This window comes from Physeter macrocephalus, chromosome 18 (genome assembly GCF_002837175.3).
Source record: "Physeter macrocephalus isolate SW-GA chromosome 18, ASM283717v5, whole genome shotgun sequence".
Taxonomy (NCBI): domain Eukaryota; kingdom Metazoa; phylum Chordata; class Mammalia; order Artiodactyla; family Physeteridae; genus Physeter; species Physeter macrocephalus.
This window is the reverse complement of record NC_041231.1, coordinates 5219470-5240069: the sequence shown is the minus strand read 5'-3', so window position 1 is coordinate 5240069 and position 20600 is coordinate 5219470. Positions and strand designations below refer to the sequence as shown.

The window sequence follows — 20600 nt, the reverse complement described above, 5'->3', positions numbered from 1 at the left end:
GCCGCTCCGCGGCATGTGGGATCCTCCCAGACCGGGGCGCGAACCCGGTTCCCCTGCATCGGCAGGCGGACGCGCGACCACTGCGCCACCAGGGAAGCCCAAACATTTGTAATTTTGATGATGTTTAACTTATTTTTTTCTTTTAGTGATTGGGCTTTGGCATCATATCCCAGTAATCTTTGCCTAACCCAAGGTTATAGAAATTTTCTCGTATGTTTTCATGTAAGAGTTTTGGCTTTTATACTTAAGTCTGTGATCCATTTTTAGTTAATTTTTGTGTATGATGTGAAGAAAGGCTCTAAATCGCGTTGGCAAATCACTCTGCCATTTTAGAGTGAAAGCAGCCATAGACAATATGTAAATGAATGGGTGTGGCTATGTTCCAGTAAAACTTTATTTATAAAGTCAAGTGTGGGGTTGGATTTGGCTCGAGCACTAGAGCTTGTTGAACTCTGCTCTAAATCCATCTTTTTTTGATTGAAATATTTAATTTTCTCAAACTACGTTTGTTGAAAAGACTGTCCTTTCCCCGTTTGAATTACCTTGGGACCTTGGTGAACATCAATTGATCATAAACATAACTTATTTTTTTCTTTTAGTGATTGGGCTTTGGCATCATATCCCAGTAATCTTTGCCTAACCCAAGGTTATAGAAATTTTCTCGTATGTTTTCATGTAAGAGTTTTGGCTTTTATACTTAAGTCTGTGATCCATTTTTAGTTAATTTTTGTGTATGATGTGAAGAAAGGCTCTAAATCGCGTTGGCAAATCACTCTGCCATTCGGCAGGCGGACTCTCAACCACTGCGCCACCAGGGAAGCCCAATCCATCTTTTTTTGATTGCAATATTTAATTTTCTCAAACTACGTTTGTTGAAAAGACTGTCCTTTCCCTGTTTGAATTACCTTGGGACCTTGGTGAACATCAATTGATTATAAACATAAGGGTTTAGGGTTTATTTCTTGACTTCAATTCTGTTGAGAATTCCATTGATCTGTATGCTATGTGTCTGTCTTTTTGCCAGTACAACACTGTCATGATTATTGAAGCTTTGTGGGAAGTTTCAAAATTGGGAAGTATAAGACTCTAGTTTTGTTCTTTTTTTCAAGACTGTTTGGCTGTTTTAAGTCCTTTGCACTTCCACATACATTTTAACATCAATTTGTCAACTTCTGTAAAATGCCTGTTGGGATTTCAATGGGGTTTGGGTTGAATCTGTAAGATTACTTTGGGGAGAATTGCCATTTTAACAATATGGAGTCTTCCAATATGTGAATATGAAATCTCTTTTTCATTATTTAGATCTTTTTAAGTTTTTCTCAGTAGCATTTTATACTTTGAGTGCACAAGTCTTGCATTTCTTTAAAAATTATTCCCAAGTATTTTATTCTTTTTGATGCTATTATGAATGGAATTGTTTCCTTAATTTCATTTGTGGATTCTTGACTGCTAGCATGTGGAAATACAGTTGATTTTTGTATATTGATCTTGTGTCCTGCAATCTTGCTGAACTCATTTTTTAGTTCTAGTAGGGTTTTTTGTGTCTGTGGTTTCCTTAGGATTTTATATAGGTAGGGTCATAGTGTCTGCAAAATGAAGACAGTTTTACTTCTTCCTTTCCAGTCTGGATGCCCTTTCTTTCTTTTTCTTCCCTTGTTGCATTGGCTAGAATCTCCAGTACAGTATTGAGCAGAAGTGGTGAGAGTGCATGTCCTTGCCTTGCTGCTGAATTCAGGGAGAAAACATTCAGTCTTCCACCGTAGAGTATGCTAGCTCTAGGTTTTTCATAGTTGCTCTTTATCAGATTGATGATTTTATCTTTTAATATTCTCCGTCACCTCTTCCTCTCTGTCCTTATATCCTGTTTTTCTTCTGTAAGCTTGTGGAGTGCAGAGACTGCTCTTACTTATTTGCTTCTGGATCATTAGTAGGTGCATGTTGGGTTACATGCTTGGATGGACGACCTGTTGATTGTTTTTACCCACGCTGGTGATCTGCAGCCTGAGAATCTTACTCTACTGCTTTTTACTCTTTCGAGGCTTTGATACAAACTTGTTCCACACGTGTGCAGCAAACTTCCTTTTATACCGTGCCGTTGCCCAGTGACATGCATCTCGAATGTCTCAGTGTGATACGCCTCCTCGTGTCGCTTTACCTCACATCTTTCGTCTCAGCTCACTGCTTAGGGTTAGTGTGGAGAACAAGAGACCCCAGAGGACCTGGCCTGGAGCCCTGACTCTCAGAGGGATACGTCTCCCTCCTTATGTGCAGGACAGGGCCGCTCTCAGTGCGGGTGCCTTGACAGACTTGGCCACGAGTCCTCCTCACTCTTCGCCTGCTCAGTGCTCTACCTGGCTGACTGTTTGCTGAGTGCCATGGATGGGCCACGACAGGAAGTGCCAGCTCAGAAAGCCAGGAGTCGGCCGGCCCAGTTCTCCCCAGCTTTGCTCCGAGCGCACATCGGCGTCTGGGGGTGGAGTCTGGCATCGTGGCTTGGGTGCCGGTCCCGGGGCCGGGCGCTTTCCAGGTGGGTTCTCCCTGACGCTCCCAGAAGCCCGCATCTCCCGCTGCTGAGGAAACGAAGGAGCCGATTATGTAGGGAAGCAGAGCACTTTTGGCCCCTCCACCTGGCCTGCAGCTGCTGAGGGTGAGGGTCGTCCTAAAGGTGGGACAGTGCCCTCATCGCTCAGCTCGGGGCTCTCAGACTCACGTGCACAGGGACGGCTAGGGCTTCTCTGAACATCCTGTGCATTTCCTCTGGGTAGTGCAGCAGCGTAACCAGTGATGACATTTACCTGGTGTGAGAGCTCAGGTGACTCTAGGGTGTGTCTCTCATGTAAGATGAAACTCCGTCCTGATACCTGTGACTGTGCACGGTGCAGCGTTGAAGATCTTGCTGTGTCAAGGGTAAGCCGTAAAGTAACGTAAACGTAAGGAGGGTTGTTGACTTCGGCTCCTACTAGGTTCATCTCGGGTCCACTCCCTCGCTGGGGGGTCTTGGACCCCGTGGGTTCCACCCTGGAGAGAGGTCGTCGCATGTCTTCCGCAGCAGCCCTGGTCTCTGCAGAGAGTTGCCTGGTTCCGCCCTCTTGCCCTCCTGCACTCCACCCCGGCCATCTCTTCTGTCCTCATCTGTGAGCTGTTGACCTCCGGGTTTTAACACCCGGACCATAGGTGTCCCCATGCTGCCGGCCATGCCCCCCTGCAAGTCTCCTGGGCGCCTGTGATTCACCGCATCCCCCGGCCGCCTCTCCCACTCTCCCTGTTCCTGACGTGTGAAGGTCCATCCAGCTGGCCCTCACGCAGGAAGCCGATCCCACGTGCCCTTTTTCTCTGCATCTAATGACAACTCTTGTTCTTCCCTTCCAGCTGCTTCTGTTTTATCCTCCCCTCTTTACCCTCAGGAACTCTTGATCTCAGTCGGGCCCTCCCCACCTTCCCCTTTTGCCCATCTGATGAGTTGTTCTTTCTCCCAGCAGGCTTGCCTGCCACAAATCGGTACTTCCTGGCCCTAGCAGGGTAACGTGTTTGTAAAAGGTACATTTTACTTTTGAGCAGCTCTCAGGCAGTGGGGATAAAATCCAGACAGTCCCAATGGAGGTCCCTCCCTTCCAGGCCCAGCGGCCTCGCTCTCAGAGACGGCCCCCCCCAGCTGGTGGTGTCAGTGATCATTCAGGGTTAAAGCTGAGGTGCGACCCGCTTACTTCCCACCCGTACGCGCTTCCCACTGTCTCCAGGTTCAATGCAGATTCCTGGGCCTGGCTCCCGAGGCCCTCTGTGTGCTGGTGCCACCTTCTCCTGTCGCCGCCCGTCCCTCGGGGAGGACACGTGCTGCCGTGCTGTTTCGAGCTGTGCTCCTCTGTCTGCAGGGCTCTCTCTCCCTTCCTTGGCTAAATTCCTCTTTGGCCTGGCGACCAGTTCAGGGGTTCCCTCTGTGCTGTCGCTGGTCACCGTCCTGGGTGGGGGGAGCTCTGGCCCGTGAGCAGGACCTCGTCTCCTGGTCTGTGGCCCCAGCATGTGGCCCGGAACCGGGCTCAAGTCAGCAAGATCCTCGTTGGACAGAGGTTTAAGCGGCTGGCTCCATATTTCTTGGATGAAACCATCAGCCCAGAAACTTTGTGGTATTAATCAACAACATTTAAAACTTGGAGGCTTTCTTTACGTCAATTCAATTTTTAGTTTTTTTGGGGGAAAAGAATTGAAAGTCTGGTCCACATTTCCATGTGGCGACCCTTGGCTGGAGGTATGAAGTAGCCACCCTCTCTGGGGCTTTGCTGTCTCCTGTCCTTGCCACGTTGTCCTGTCACTGCTGCTTTGCTGCCAGGCCCGCCTCATTTGTTTTTGTCACCTGCCTGGCCCTGTGGGCGTCGGTGGTTGCCACCTTTTTGGGGGGGGCCTCCAGGACTCTTCTCGTCCAGATACTCGGATTTAAATCTGTGGATCTAATTTCAGCTCACAGAAAACTGAAGGACTAGCCAACAAAATCTCCACAGCAACGGCCGCAGGCAAAGCAGAGGAATCTTCTTAGCGTCACAGGAGGGCAGTGCCTCCCCGGGCTCAGGTGTCTGGGCCTCAGGGGCCGCTGACAGACCCAGCTCGTCTGGAACCTGCCGGTGCTCAGCCTGCGCGGGGGAGCCGTGGGCCAGGGTGCTCCGGAGGCGGCGCGTGAGTGGCCGCAGCGGTGGCCGTGCAGGCCTAGCTGGCTGCCGACTCGGGCCGGCGCCTCTGCCCCTCCCCCCATCCTGCGTGAGGACGTGAGGATGGTCCCCTGGTGAACCCCAGAGCCTTCCTTGACGCAAAGAGCAGGGCTTGGGAATCAGCCTCCACCTTGCGGCTTCTCAAACGTGTCTCGATGAGTAGTGTTCTCAGACGAGAAAGGGGTTGCTTTTCGTACTGCCGTCTCACTGCTTTAAGTAGGCTGTCTGTGTTGTGAGCACATGTGTGCTCCCCCTTCCACCTCCTACCCCGGGCTCAATAAAGCACCGTACGTGGCTGGAAAGGCGATTGGCAGATCTTGTTTTTCTTGGGTTGGCCCTCCCGTGCGCCCGGTGACGTGTCCCCTCGCCACGGAGTGGCTCCACGTGGCTGCCAGGGCCAAGCGTCCTCTCAGGGGCCCGGCTTTGGCTCCGGTCTTGGCCCCTGCGCTCAGGACCCTCCGTGATCTTGGGTGAGTTGTGTCACCTCCTGGCGCTCACTCCTTCGTCTGTGAAATGGGGTGGGCTTGGCTGGGAGCCCGGCAGGTGGAGGTGCTTGCGTACCTGGGCTCGGCTGTTTGCGTCACTGTTTTTCCATGGGAGCCCCTGGCACTCGCTGGGTTGAGTTTCTCCTGCAGCCCTGGGCTCTGTTGCCCCTTTCGGAGTGTGGGGACATTTCACCCTCTCTCCAGTCTGCCTGCCCCGGCCCTCTGATTCCTAATTTCTTGCTCCAGATTTGCCACTCCCCGTGTAATGTGTCTGCTTCCTGTGGATCGGAGCTGCTGGGACAGACTCAGGACCTGCGCACACAGAGCGGTTCTGGGCTTAGGGAGGACGTGCCCTCTCCAGCGAGCGGCTGTCACCTGCCCCTCCTCCGTTCCTTTAAGGCTGCAGAACGCATCTTACGTTTACATGCCGGCTGTTCCCAACTCCTCGTGAATCCTTTCCGGCTCTCCTAGGCCTCCACGAGGAGCATGCCTCCCCTTTTCCTGTAGGAACGAGGTCACGCTGTGTGGATGGCGCTGCAGACCCCTCCGCTCGCTGCCTGTGCATCCGGGCAGACGCCAGGTGCCGGGCCGCTTCACTGTGTGCTCCCCTCACCCCGCAGCGTCCTCTTCCTCCTGCCTCCGGTCCTCTGCGAGCTCAGCCCCTCTTCCTGCTTTGCCGACTGTCCTGTCTGCTCCCAGCGGCCCGTGGCCTCTCTCCCCTGTTGTCCCGGGCCCTCGGCGAGCGGAACCCTGGACTTCTCTGGGTGCTGCCCCTCTGTGCCCGTGCCCTTCCTCTCTGGAAGCCCTCAGCCCGTGTCCTCTGTGTGCCCGTGTTATCCCTGTCTGACCGCGGGCCTTTGAGGACGATGTTCTCGCTGCCGTGTCTACACTCCGCTGCACCAGTGCGGTGACGGCCCTGGGCCTGTGGTCAGTGTTACCTGGTCCGTGTGTTTGACGAGTACTGGAGCAACTCAGTGTGCTGGGCGCTGAAGACACAGCAAGAGCCCAACAATCCCCGCTGCCCCGGAACCTGTGTCCTGGTGGGAGTGACGAGAAGCACGTGCAATGGAGGGTGTTTTGTGGGCAGGGGTGGGAGGGGGGCACAGAGCCTCGGGGAAAAGGGAGGCCGGGGAAGGGAGAGGGGCCGCGGTCACGACCTCTCTGGTTGTCAGGACGTGCAGGAAGCGTGTCTGTGGCCAAGATGCTGGGACCCGGCTGGGGTGGTTCGGCTTCCAGCAAGCTCGGCTCTCGTCCCTCCCCAGCCCTGCCCACCTGCCTACACGAGGCTGCTGAGCGGGGGCACCTCGATTTCTCCCGTCCTGGGGGCGGGTCAGGGGAGTAGCCTTGGCCCCATGGCAGCCTCAGCCCTGGAGCCGGAGCTGGACAGCCCGCCCTGCAGCTTGCAGCCCACGGCCAGTGCGCTGGCCTCCACGCTGCTGCCCTGGGGCCAGGCCGTCGTGCTAGCTGGCAGTGTTGGCAGGGTGTGGCCCTGTGGTGACGTGACCAGGTTCTTCCCCTCCGTTGGGTCGGGGCTCCGCTCGCTGCCGCCACCTCTCCTGCGTCCAGAAACGGGTAAGGCCATGGCACTTTCAAAGCAGTGCCCTCTCCCCAGCCTTTTGCTCGTGGGGCGGCCATGCTACTGACAGGCCCAACTGGTTGACAAGGAGACTCTGGGAACTTGCCCTGGACTCAGCTGCTCTTGGGCGAGGGAAGCGATTTGGTCACAGTCCTGGGGGGTTAGGTCTCCAGCCACGGCACCTGTGGGAGGAGAGAACCCCTTCCCGGGCTCCACGTGGTTGGCGTGACTGGTGCAGGCGCCAGCCCCGGGCACCACAGTGGCGGCGGGGAGAGTCCGCCTGCTCAGCGTGCCCACGTTACTCCAGGCTGAGGGCAGGTCCACGGCTGAGCCACAGGACGTCAGCCTTGGAGGGCGCTTTGAAGAGTCCGCCCAGTTAAATTTTGTGCAGCTCGCGGAGGAGGGAAAAGGCCTGCCCGGGTCACGGGGCTGCACGTGGAACGGAACGGCCAGTCTCAGTGCTCAGCGGTGCTCCCTAACTGTCCTTGCTGTTGACTGGTTCTTGTGTTTTTACGCACCCGGCGTGTGCCTGGTGTGGCCATAAGGCTGTTTGTACGCGGCCTGCCTTTCACGTGAGAGCCGGTAGTGGTGGTTTGCTCTGTGCCAGCTGCCCTGTGCGGCTCACCCCGTGTGGTCCTCACGAGTTGTTTCCATGACACAGACGAATACGCTGACTCAGACAAGGAGTCCCCTGCCCGAGGTCACACAGCTAGTAAGTTGCTTAGTTGGGATTCAAACCCAGGCCCATCTGACCCCAAAGTACTAATTCCTGAGCTGTGTGGCAGCCAGTCCGGCCTGCGGGGCCCCGTTTCCAGGTGCTGAATGGGAAGCTCCGGGAAGGTGAGGAAAGGGGTCGGGGACACACAGCTGGGTGTGGGTGGGCTCCTCTTTCCCTGCACTGCGCTGGGTGGGGCCCTCCATCCGCTGACGACACAGGACTCCATCTGGCCAGCTGTGACGGCCCAGTGACCAGTGGGCCCGTGGCACCGAGTTCCCAGACCCCTTTGGCTCTGGGGGCCTCCACTGTGGTTCTGTTGGTGCAGGGAGCACTGCCCAGATGGTGTTTACACACTACTGTGTGTGTGTATATTTGTTGGTTAAAAATATTACTGTATTTTGTAGCAACATTAAAAAATGTTATAAATCTCCTGCCAGCGAGAAGCTTGCCAATGTTTTCCTTAACCCCTCACTCACCAGGTGGTGCGGTTCAGTGGGTGCCCCCCCTCCCCGGGGCCAGGACTAGGAAATCAGAGCCCCATTCCCCTGTGCAGAACCCCCCGTAGCTTCCCTCGCCCTTGGCTCACATTTGGGCTTGGGATCTCGGTCTGCCTCTGCGGCCTGGTCATGTGGTCCAGACTCCTCCTCACACACGCCTTTGTCAGGCCCTCGGGCAGGCCAGACCCGGCCCCTCTCCGAGGCTCTGCACTCATCCTGCCCTCTGCTCAGAGCTAGATCCTTTTTTCTTGGATCTCAAGATGTGGTTGTGGCGGGGCCTCCTCCCTCCAGGGCGGTGGTCTCCTGCTAGCGGCACCTCCGCTGAGGGGTCTTCCTGCCACCCCTTGTGCACCCGGCCGTGCCGGACTGTATTTTATTCCTTCCCGGCACTTACCACTAACATGCTTCACAGGTTTTAAAGCCACATATTTTTGGAATAGAGATCACCTATGATATTGATAGGTGCAAAAATCGACCTCTTACCCTTTACAGTTAGTCCCTGTTTCCCCGCTCCCCCAAGCCCAAGGCAACCAATCTAGTTTCTGTCTAGAGATTTGCCTGTTCTGGACGTTTCACATATGTGGGGTTGTACAGTATGCGGCCTTTTGTGTCTGGCTTCCTTCACTGAGCAAGATGGTTTTAGGTTCGTCATGGTGTGGCCTGTGTTAGTAGTTCATCCCTTTTTATGGCTGATATTCCAATATTTTTATTCACCTACCCGTCAGGTGATGGATATTTGGGTTGTTTCCCCCTTTGGCCATTACAGATAATGCTGGTGTGAATGTGCACATGCAAATCGCTGTGAATGTGTATTTACATTTCTCTTGAGCGGGTACCCGGGAGTGGAATTGCTGGGCCTATGGTGACTCTGTATTGAACTTTTGAGGAACTGCCAGGCCGTTTTCCTCTGTGGCTGCATCATATATTTGCCACCAGCAGTATATTAGGGTTCCACCTTCTCCATGTCCTTGCCAATACTTGTTACTCTCTGACTTCTTGATTATAGACATTCTGGTGGGTGTGAAGTGGTATCTCATTGTGGTTTGAATGTGCATTTCTCTCATGACTAAGGATATTGAACATCTTTTCATTTGCTTATTGGCCATTTGTGTATCTTCTTTGGAGAAATGACTATTCTGATCCTTTGTCCATTTTTCAATTTGGTTATTTTTCTTTGTATTATTCAGTTGTGGGAGTTCTTTGTATATTCTAGATACATGTCCCTTGTCAGATGTATGATTTGCAGATTCTGTGGGTGGTCTTTTCAGCTTACTTGATTGTGTCTTTTGAAAGACAAAACTCTAATTTTGATGAAGTTCAGTATATGTTTTCTCTTTGATTGCTCATGCTGTTGGTGGCATATGTACAAATTCACGGGCTTCCCTGGTGGCGCAGTGGTTGGGAGCCCGCCTGCCGATGCAGGGGACGCGGGATCGTGCCCCGGCCCGGGAGGATCCCACGTGCCGCGGAGCGTACAAATTCACGGGCTTCCCTGGTGGCGCAGTGGTTGGGAGCCCGCCTGCCGATGCAGGGGACGCGGGATCGTGCCCCGGCCCGGGAGGATCCCACGTGCCACGGAGCGGCTGGGCCTGCGCGTCCGGAGCCTGTGCTCCGCGGCGGGAGAGGCCGCAGCAGTGAGAGGCCCGCGTACCGCAAAAAAAAAATAATAATAATAAATAAAAATAGAAAAGGGTACAAATTCACGGCCAAAGTCAAGGTCATAAAGATTTACACCTGTGTTTTCTTCCAAGCGTTTCATTGTTTTAACCCCTGCATTTAGGTCTCTGATCCCTTTTGAGTCAGATTATGTACATGTTGTGAGGTAGGGGTCTAACTTCATCCTTTTGCACACGGATGTCCAGCTCTCCCGGCACCATTTGTTGAAGAGACTATTCTTTCCCCATTAAATGGTCCTGGCACCCTTGTCAGTCAGTTGAGCACAGATTTATAGGTTTATTTCTGGGTTCTCAATTCTCTTCCACTGCTGTGTATGCTTGGTCTTCTGTTGTTCTTTAATCATTAATTAGCTGTTTGATTTGTATCTGTCTTAAATACTAGGGGGACTCAATTCTTATCATTATAATCTTTACTTGCTAGAAAAAATGTTCATGGTAGGAAACTGAAACACAGAAGCGCCGAAAGCGAACGTCCTGGCCTGGCTGCTCCTGCCCCGTGTGCAGGACATGCCCCAGGACATCTGGTGTGTGCTCTGAGTGGATGCGTACGTGGGGAATGTGTGTGTGCCAAGGTCAACGTGTATGTCTCGCAGGTCTGCGTCTGTGTAATTGTGTATCTGTTTTACAAAGTCGAGATACAAAGTGTCCTCTGACTCTCACGGGTCAGCGGTGGCATGCTTCCGTGGCAGGCACATGTCTTACCTGTCCTTTTCCGCCAATTCCGCGGTGTTTCGTAGGAGGCGCACCATCATTTCTCTAACCACTGCCTGTCGTTGCTGTGATGTTGTTTCCTTTTCCTGTGCGAGTGCAGCGCTGCTGTGCACACGTGGGAGCGCTTTCCTCGCCTGGATCCCTGAAGTGGAGCTGCTGATGGTGGACTTCGTCCTCAAGTCATCTTAACGTCTCCGCTCGCTGTGCTTTGTGATGCCTTGCACATACTGGGCACTTAATAAATATTTATTGATGTCAACTCTTCGGGGTTATTATTCTGGATTCATCCCTCGCTGGCTGTTTCATTTCAGTCAAGTGTTTTATGACACCCTCTTACCCAGTTCACTTCCTCTACAGTGAAGGAAAGATTTGATTATCCGGTCGTTACTGGGGGAGCCAGGGTGAAATGAGTCAGGCCGTGCTGGATTTTCTGCTGTGACTGTGGCCCTGGTGGGACTCAGACGGGAGGGAGAGGTGGCCCCGGCCCTCAGGGTATTTACAGACCGTTAGATGAGGCCGGTAGAATGTGAGGCACTTCGCAAGAGGTGCGCCTGTTGTTACAGGGATAGGATTGGGAGAAACGGTCCTTAACTTGGGTGCTGTCTGCAAGAGCCCACCGTAGAGGGACCCTGGGACGCGCACAGGGAAGGGTGAGGCTTGCACCGCTGGAGGCGTCCACCCTCTGTACAGGGTGGGGCTGCAGTGGTTCTCAGCAGAATGGATTCAGGGCAGGTGGGAAGAAGGGGAACTTGGGGTCCCCTGAGCGTGTGGGAGCAGCAGGTGCAGCCGGGAAGCCAGTGGGGGACACGCTGTGGCCCGCGGAGCCCAGGCTGGGCGTGGCATTGACCTGGCGGGTGGCAGGCCAGCAAGAGAGGTTTCTGTGTGGAATTCCTTACGTTATTGGAGTTGGTCTTGCAGAATCGGTCTGCTCAGAGATCTGGGGCGTGGGTAGAGGGGAGTCTTCACTTCCAGAGGGTTCTGTCATTTAACTGTTCCCCTCAATCCTTCCCGCAGCTGTCTGAAAACGTGGTCAACCGCATGAAAGATCCCGGCCAGCCTTCCAGAGTGGGGCCGCTGACCCCTCCAGCTGCCGCCCTTGTCTCCTCTGAAGGCCGGGAGAAAGGTAGGCCGGGGTGGCAGTTCTGGGCGGGGACGGAGTGGGTGCTCCTCCTGGAGATGAGCTGCCGGCTGAGCCCGCGGGCGGTGCATGACGTGAGCGCTTCCCGCGAGAGTGGCCCCCGAACCGGGCGCTGTCCTGTTCAAGGACCGCAGCGCCGTGTAGTCAGAGCCTCTGTGACCAGGACCAGGGCCGGAAGTTCCCCACTGTTCCAGCTTCTCCGCACGTAAGCAGTGAGTGGGTGACCTTGGCGCCAGCCCCAGAGCTCTGACCTGCCCTCACGCTCCGGGGTCCTGGCCCAGCTCCTGGGACGGTGCTCGCGGGGCTTCCAGGAGGGTCGCCACCCCGTGCCCCCGGCTCCTTCCCCAGCTCGCTGCGGAGCTGCTGCCTGAGCCAGGCTGGAAGCGCCTTTGTTCTCCGCGGTCGTGTCCGTCACAGGTGAAGAAATCTGTGCTTTTCTCCAAGTGACTCCTGTTAACAAACACAAAGGAACAATAGAGTTTGAGTGGAGAATGTATGGCGCTGAAATAATAAGATACTGCAAACAAGAAAAGTCCTCGTGGCAGGTGATTAATGAGAAGAGCTCGTTGATGAGAATCTGGGTCCCCCTGCTGTAACCTGAGGTGTGAGTTGTACACTGACGGACTGGAGGGGCCTGGCCGCGCGGGGCATGGATGCCGTCCCGACCCACAGTGAGTGACTGCGGCCTCACGTTGGAGCTGTCTTCTCCGCCGATCGGCCCCGTTTGGGTGCAAGCACGTAGGAGGCCGCGCCCTCCCGTCCACTCGGCACGTCCTGAGTGCCGGCCCGGGATGCGCTCATGAGGCGTGCGCTGGCACATGCAAGCAGGGAGACAGGGACCCTCCCCAAGGCAGCCCAGGTCCCGTCAGGAGCCGCACGCGCAAGCCTGTGGCTTACAGTGTCACGCGACAGCGCGGCACGCGGCAGAAGCCCACAGAAGATGCCCTCGTCCTTTTCCAGGGGGTCATCCTCACCGTCTCTCCAGCCAGCTGGAGAGAGGGTTGAAGAGGCCTAACGTGCGTGAGTGAGCTGTAGAAAGGGGAGAGGCAGAAGGGACGAAGAGGGCAGAAATTGCTGAAATATGTCAGGCCACGTCAGTTTCAGCCTTGGAAGAGAAAAGAAGCATTTGTTTCAGTCTTGCTACGTTTGAGCAGTTTAAAAAGCAAGAAGAGTGGTTCATCTGTCATTTGATTTTGGTTTAACAAAGTATTTTGCTGTTTGAGGGCGAGTGAGTTTCGAGGTTCTGAAGGCTGGATTTGTCAGCATGGGCGGAATGCCCTGAAGTGGACTAATTTTAAAATACTTTTACTTTTAAAATCCAGTGTTTGCTTTTACTTTAGTGATAGAACAAGATTAGAAAAAGAAGTTAAAATTAAACCCTTATGCCAAGCCATACCCCAAATGCATGTCAGAGGAAGTCACAGATTGAACTGGGAGAGGTGAAGTCATGAAGATAGAGTGGCAGGTAGCCTCTTAACCCCGTATCAGGCGAAGAGACCTTAAATGAAGAGGAAGAGTGGGGGCCGTGACTGTAACAATTAGACAGTTTAGAAGAAATAAATGAACAAAGAGTGACAAACTAGGGAAGTAGAACCGACAGGGAGTGAGCAGTGTTCATATGTAAAGAGTCCTTGAAGCCCTCTGATGGCTGCATGGAGAATGTGTACAAACGGTCAGAGAGGTGACGAGAGTCCCAGCTCCACGGAGGGTTGACACGCTCGAACCTGCAGGCTGCCACGGAGCCTGGGTGCGGGGGTCCGGCCACGGGCTCTGCGGGGGGTGCACGCGTTACTTTTGTAGTCGTGAAAAAGGAAAACTGTGTAGGAAGCAGAAATAAACGTGATAGACCTTCTGTCACTAGAGTTGTTGTAAGTCAGGCCCTAAGCCCAGGGAGCGTTCACGTCAGCTCCACACCGGGCAGCGGTGCCTCCTGCACGTTCCCGGCCGAGGGCCTGGCGCGGCCCCGAGGGCTGCCCTCCCCGGCCCAGCGCGCCTGCCCGGCCTTCCGGAAGAGGCGTGGGCCCGCGTGAGTCCCGGGGTGCTGCGCGCGGCGAGGGGCCTTCCCGAGGGGCTGAGCCCCCCATCCTCCGAGGTCAGCAGCTGAAAAGGTCTTGGGAGAAGCACCCCCTCCCGTCTTCCTCCCAAAGCCTGGTTCTCCGGCCGGGTCTCGCGTGGCCCGAGTGGCTGAGCGTGGAGGCCTGCGATGGGGGTGGAGGACATGTGACCGAGGCCTCGGCGGAGCGGGGACGCTGAAGCCTGGGGCGTTGGGGAGGAACAGAACCTCAGTGTCACTGCGCGCTGGGGGAGGAGAGTGAATCGGGTTTGCTCGGAGAGCCCCACGTTCTCGGCCATGGGAAGGTAGACCTACTGCGACAGCTTAAAGGGCCCAGTGATACTAGAGGTGAAGCAGGTGAAAGGTTACATAGATGTCCTTAAGTGGGGCGTTGGCCACATTCAGGATGAGAACCCTACAGAAAGGGGTCTAAGAAACAAGACGCGAGGAGCCTCCCCCCACAGCCCCCGCCCTGCCAGGCCAGCCGAGACCCCGGGGCTGTGCTCCCAGCTCGGACAGAGCAGAGCTTCCCTCAGCCGCTCTGGCCTCTGGGGAAGGTGACCTGCGCTCCCAGGGGCCGCAGAGGGAGGAGGGGGATTTGGATCACCGCACTCAGGTGTCCACGCTGACCCAGCGACCAAGCCGTCCTATGCAGGGGACGGCCAGAGGGGCCTTCGGGCCACCCCTCTCCTGACCACAGGGTAAGGCTGTGTTCTGTGTCTGCCTGGGGCACATCCATCCATGGGGTGACGTCCTGGGCCCTTTCCTGGGTGACACCGTGCCTCTGTCTGTCCGTCCGTGGGTGGCTGCTGATGGACTGACCTTTTCTTCTCCCCCTTTGCAGAGTCTAAATCGCCCAGGCCGGAGAGTGGCGGCGGCCGGCGGCCCTCGGGGGCGGAGGTGGATCGTCTCGGGAGGTAAGCCGAGGGCCCACTCACCCCGGCCCTGCGCTCCGGCCCGATACGCCTTCCTCACCGGGTACCTTCTCCCCCTAAAGGCCGGAGTGTTTGCATCACAAATGCCGTCTTATTTCGGTGGGATGCCAAGCCTGTGATTTAGGTGGCACTAGTCCCAGTGTTTAGATGAAGACGCTCGCGGGTGTGGGAGGGCCAGGACTAAGTGGCCGAGTGGCCGCACTGCTAGCCTGGTGCGTGCCGCTGTGTTTGCAGGAGCTGCCTCCACGGACTGGCTCCAGGGTGTGGGTGGCCTCTCCCAGCACAGGCCACAGCCCGAGAGCCTCCCTGCCCCGGGGCTGGTAGGCCAGTGGCCGGGCCCAGAGGGCCCCAGAGTGCACCCTGAGTCTCCAGGCCTCGGGGAAGGCGGAGCTGAGCGCCCCTCTCCCTGGGGTGTGGTCCGCAGGGCCCGGCGTGGAGTTGTCACAGCGCTGACTCAGTGAGCCGTCGGCTGGTACTGAGGGACCTCGTCTGCAGCCTCCAGGCCGTGGCCTCTGTAACAGGGACTCGGAGTTAGCTTAGGGCCCCGGTCAGCCACGGCTGGACGGCTCCGTCTACAGGTCGGCCCAGCATGGCTGTTCCCTGGTCAGGGCTCAAGGCCCCACCTTCTGAGACTCCAGTCCTTAATCCCAAGAGGCCTCCCCAAAATAAATAACCAGAACCTTTTTTAAAAAATGCTTTTAAACATTCTAAAAACGTTGAAGTAACACGCGCTAATGGAAGACTTAGGATAGTATATATGAAAGGAAGACACCGCCCATAGATTCATTATCCCTTGTTAATGTTTTGGACTATTTCTTTCACATGTCTTCTTTTCTCTAGTTTAGCGTTATTTTTTCAAAGTCATGTAAAATTTTGTACCTTGCTGCTTTTACCAGTCTTCTAATCTTATTCCATTTGTCACGCCCCGTCATCAGCGTTTTCATTGCCGGAAGGCGCCGTGCGTGGGCGCTCAGTTTTAAAGCGGCGCATGGCACGGTGGACAGTGTGGCGCTGAGGGCCTCACGTCTGCCACGTGCCCCCAGGCCGACCTGCTGCGGCCCTTTCGCTGTGTGCATTTTCTACCCCCTAGTACATAACGCTTCTGAGAACATCTCAGGGCCAGTAACTTCTTTCTCTCCCTAGGATGATTTTATTAGGAAGACTGGAAACAGGTCCGAGGATAGGGACGCGTTCAGGATGGAGGGTTGACTGTTCAAAAGCAAGGCTGCTGCTTCTGAACCTTCCCGCCCGCAGGTGGGGGAGGTGGGCTGCACCACCCCCCCGCGCGGCCCCTCCAAAGGAGCGGCTCGAGCAAGGGTTGATCCCGTTCCCCGAGGAGCTCTCGTTTGGCGTTGGGCTGTCTGATTCCCCGCCTGGTTGTCAGGCCTCCTGCTCCCAATCGGTATTGTGCTGGCTGAGAAAGTGTCACACTGTCCCCCCACACGCCACTCCCTGGGTACTGTCACTGGTGCCTGACCCTCTCTGGGGGCCACAGCGTTCCACCAGCCTTCACATCCCTGGCCCCTGGCACATGAAGCGAGCTGCGTCTGCATCTGCGTCTGCTGTCTCTCCCTGGCCCAGGTGTGACAGGGAGCAGGCCGTGGTCCAGGACGAGCTGCTCCAGGTGGCGACGAGGGACATAGAGGCGGCTGCCAGGCCCCGGAGCGCGTCCCTGCGGCAGGGGGAGGGCGGCACGGACCCGGGGACGCAGTGGTCCGCCCAGCTGGTGAGTGTGGGTCCCTGGCTGGCCTCCTGGCTCAGTGGCTCTGGGAAGCAGAGGTTGGCCCTGGAACCTGATGGGTCCGAAGTCCCAGCTTCTCCTCTGTGGAAAAGGGTGTTTTCTAGGGACCAGGAGCGGGGGTTCTTATAGCCCCGGCTCTGTCATTGATTTGCTTTGTGGCCTGTGGCCTCAGGTCTGCACAGTGAGAGCTGGATCGTTGGGTGCTGGGTCCCGGAACCTCACAGGTGTAAGTGCTGTGAGGACATGCGTTCCAGGAGGGTGCAGAGGGAGAGTACCGTGGGCTTGGGGCCTGGCAGCAAGCCAGAAACAGAAGGGGAAGTCACCCTGGGTACAGAGCTGAGCTGTCTACCCACTGGCTGGGGCACATCCTCCAGCCCCAGGGAGCATCTCGGACCGTCCTGGTGGTCACACTCAGTCGGGCTTGCCTGCGGCTCGAGAGGAGGTGGTGAGTCCGGGGCCCAGCAGTGCTGGCAGATCGCGGAAGCACAGCGCATTGGCTGTTGCCATTCTGGGTACATCTAACCAATGGGAGGTACCATCAGGGTCTTTCTGCTGTGGGTGCAGGCTGCGTGTCACAGCACGAGAGGTCACGGTGCCCCAGGGGCCACCACGTCATCACGGCCAGGGTACCCTCTCCTGCGGACCCAGTCACACTCAGCAGCAGGAGGAGGATGTTCCGGAAGCCCCAGCACAAGTCCTCTGACATCCCTCTGCCTGGACGGTGCCAGGGCCTGTGGCTGGGCCAGCCCTCCGCGGAGGGACCGGGAGGGCTCCGTTGGCTGGCGCTGGGGCTCTTTTCTAATCACGTTTGGGGGGAGGTGGGGGTGGGCATCCGGAGAGAACTAGGACTGTCAGGAAGTATTAATTCTCTCAGTGGTGGAGTGTGGGGTTCCCACACGTCCAAGGAAGTCTCGACACCAGCCACGTGTCCTACAGTTCAGCTCAGTTGTGACACTGTCTACCCACGGGGGCATCAGATCCCCAGGTTAAGGGCTTGGTCCCACAGGGGTGCCCCCCCGACCTCTCCCCCCACTTCAGCACCCTGTTCACCTGTAAATCTGTGCCTAGTCTCTGCACAGTACACAACAGTTTACAGCTGTGAGGGCATCACATCCCCCAGGTTATGGGCTCAGTCCCGCAAGTCTGCCCGCCCCCCAACTTCAGATGCCAGTTGAAGCCAGGTTGTCACGTGTGCTTCTGACCCACCAGCTGTAGATCAGAGCTTCCCACGACCCCCTCCTCAGGTTTGATTCACTTGCTAGAGCAGCTTGCCAGAGCAGAACTCAGAGGAACCCTTTACTTACTAGATCGTAGGCTTATGATAAGAGGACGTGACTCAGGAGCAGCCAGATGGAAGAGACGCGCCGGGGAGGGTGTGGGGATGGGTCCCGAGCTTCCACGCCCCTCCCCCCACCCCGCCCTCCTCTCCCCAGTCTCCACGCCTCCCCAGCCTGGACGCTCTGTGAACCCGCTTCGGGGTTTCTATGGAGGATTCCTTATGCGGGCGTGACGGACTACGTCACGGGCCACTGGTGACTGATCCCACCTCCAGCCCCCCTCCCCTCCCGGAAGGTCGGGGGCTGGGGCCCGCGTTCCAGGCCTCCGATCACGCGGTGGCTCCACTGGCATCCAGCCCCGCCCTTGGGTGGTTTCCCAGGGTCGCCTCACCAACATGAGGAAAGACACCTTCATCCTTCTCAGCAGAGGAGATTCCAAGGGTTTTAGGAGCTCTGCGCCAGGAACAGCGGACAGAGCCCCAGTACGTCTTTCTTGTTGTAAATCATGCTGTCATGGCCAGGAATGGGGTGGGGAACAGCTGTAGCAGCGTCTGACACCACATGCTCCAGGGGCCACGGCCGGGACACCAGGGGCGGCTCACCGAGCTCCACAGAAGGAAGCTGGGTGGTGTGAGGGCACCACTTGCGCGCCCCCTCCCGGGAGGGAGGGCCTCTACCCAGATGTGCAGATCATGCAGCAGGCATTTGAGACACGCAGGTTGAACCGGGCCCTTGGGAAATAGCAACAATGTAGGATCCTCGCCTCTGGGAAACTTTCAGTCTAGTGGGAAGACAGACTTGAACCAAAAACTGAAAACGGCCAAACTGTTACCGTGAATGTGAGATGGAGGCAAAGAGGATATGCCTGGGATGCAAAGGCCGTGCTGTCGGCCGAGGGAGCAGCTGGGCTGAGCCGGCGGGCGGGCGGGAGGCGGCCCTGGGCGAGCTGCGTGCATGCACCGCAGGAGGCCGTGGGCGGGGAGCCTGCCCAGTGACGCTGAAACTGAGGTGGAGCCCCAGGAGCTGTAGGGATGGCCAGGTGCACCCCCCGACCCCCGCAGAGACCTGGCTTGTGTGCAGCCGGACCCTGGGGCCTGGCCGTGTGAGCTTGGAGGCACATGGCGGGAGCAGAAGGAAACCCTGTCCAGGCACGTTGGACTCACCATGCGGCCTGAGCGTGGAGGCGGCTGCCCGTCTAGGCGCCTCCCCGTCGCCGGGAGCCCCGGGGGCCCCGCAGAGCTGAGGGCAAGCCAGCGGCGTCACCCGGGAAGCTCGCTGGGCTCTTGTTTCCTGTCTGGCTGTCCAGCCCACAAGGGCACCGTGGTGCGTCCTTAGGTGGAAAAGTCCTGTTTTCCCTCAGCTGTTGTGCACATTTTCACCAGCTGGAAGGCGAGGTGGCGGGCGGGGCACGAGCAGGGAGGGCGGGGCACCTGTGGCGAGTGGACAGCGGGTGGCCCTTCCCTCTGAAGTGGGGCCGGAGCTCTGGGTGCCCAGCAAGCTGCTTTCGGTGCCTTCGGGTGAGAGGCTGGGGCTCCAGGGGCTTCGCAGCCCGGCCATCTACCAGGTCTGAGGGGCCTCTGCCGGTAACGCCAGAGGCTGGAGACCCTCCTTAGTGCTGACCTCGTGGGGCAGATGGCCGACGCGGTGCCTTCCTGGTGCCACTGCTTCTTATTAGCAGGGCACGCGTCACCGGCCACGTCTGTTATTGCCGGGGATGAGCACCGAGCCAGTGGTGGGCTAGATCCAGGGCGCTGAGGGCAGCCTTCCCTCCTAGGCCTCTCCAGGGACTCGGCTGCTGGCCTCAGCCAGGCTCCTGGGCATCTGCGTGCCTGTTGGGCCCCCAGGGCCCGGGACGCAGCCTCCCTTGGGGAGATGCAGCTGCAGAGGCTGACCTGGGCCGTCTGACGGGCACCGGGGCTGAGGTGGCACCTTACTGACCTCCCGCTTCGTCCCTCGTGAGGCCCAGGGCCTGGCTGAGAGTCTGGGGCCTTCCTGTCTTGACTGGGTCTCTTGCGGCCTGGGTGAGCCTGACAGCGGGGGAGACCCGGCACCCCTGAGCGCATTCCGTGCCCGTGGGTCCTGAGGGGCCAGCCCTCCGCCTGGCCCATCCTGGCAGCAGCCTGTTTCCCTTTTCTGCCCCTGGGGTGGAGCTGGGCCGGCGCCTGCCTGCTTCTATGCCTGCTCCAGGATGCCAGCAGGCTGGGGAGAGGGGAAGGCCATGGGTTATTTTAAGTCTGTTGATGTGGTTTATTCACATAGTCTTTGGGGAGCTACCATTCTGCCTGCTCCTTTCTGTGAAAAAAAGGAGCTACCATTCTGCCTGCTCCTTTCTGTTTCAGATTTGTCAATTAGCAGACTGTGTTTGCCTCTTGGGTAGATGCCATTGCTGGCTACTGGCAGGGTAAAGAATGGGAAAGAAGTTATTTGGCTGAGAAACCCAGCAGTGGGACAGGGGAGAGTCTCAGGTCTTCACTAACGCGCATGTCTGCTCAGTGGCCAAGCCAGGTCCCCGTCTTGAGTGAGTGTCTGGGTCAGCGCGGCATGTGCGCCCATCGGGACAAGTTGGCTGTAACAGAAGCCCGGGTGCGGTGGCTTAAACGGTGGGGGTCTGTGTATTTCAAGAACAAGTCGTTGGGCAGAAGGCCTGGCAGGCGCCGTGACTCGAGCAGAGTCCCTGTCCTCCTTCCCTCTTGGTCTGGCAACCTCCTCAGGGCTGCAGGGTGGCTACCGTGCCTCCAGGCAGCACGTCAGTCTTCCAGCTGGGAAGAAGGAAGGGCCCAAAGCCTTTCCTAGTGAGGTTTTGTTGTTTTATGTGGGAGGGGCCGCCTCCTCGGCAGAACGGGGTCATAGGGCCACCTCTGGCTGGAAGCGGAGCTGCGGTGGCGATTTTAGGTGGACACTTGACACCCCCAGATCAAAGAAGGGGCTGGGTGCTGGTCGGGTGGCGGGCTGGAGGGCTCCCCGCTGTGGGACCTGGGGACCTGGGCGCAGAGTCTCTGTGGACGCGGTGCAGCCTGCGCCAGCCTCATTTCCTCGCGTGTCCGGTGGGAACGTCTGCAGCTGCTGGGAGCAGGTGGAACGTCCAGCTCGCCGTCC

At 57.0% G+C, this 20600-nt stretch overlaps 1 protein-coding gene across 2 annotated transcripts in view; it reads left to right on the top strand.

Moving 5' to 3' along the window:
• The window catches only part of CHCHD6 (coiled-coil-helix-coiled-coil-helix domain containing 6), a 134227-nt gene that overhangs the window by 5622 nt on the left and 108005 nt on the right, over positions 1 to 20600 (top strand). For both annotated transcript variants that reach the window (XM_024117303.3, XM_028479316.2), the window contains exons 2-4: positions 11375 to 11483; positions 14396 to 14468; positions 16068 to 16212. In XM_024117303.3, coding sequence (XP_023973071.1) covers positions 11375 to 11483; positions 14396 to 14468; positions 16068 to 16212 — 327 coding nt within the window. The remainder of the gene's footprint in view (positions 1 to 11374; positions 11484 to 14395; positions 14469 to 16067; positions 16213 to 20600) is intronic.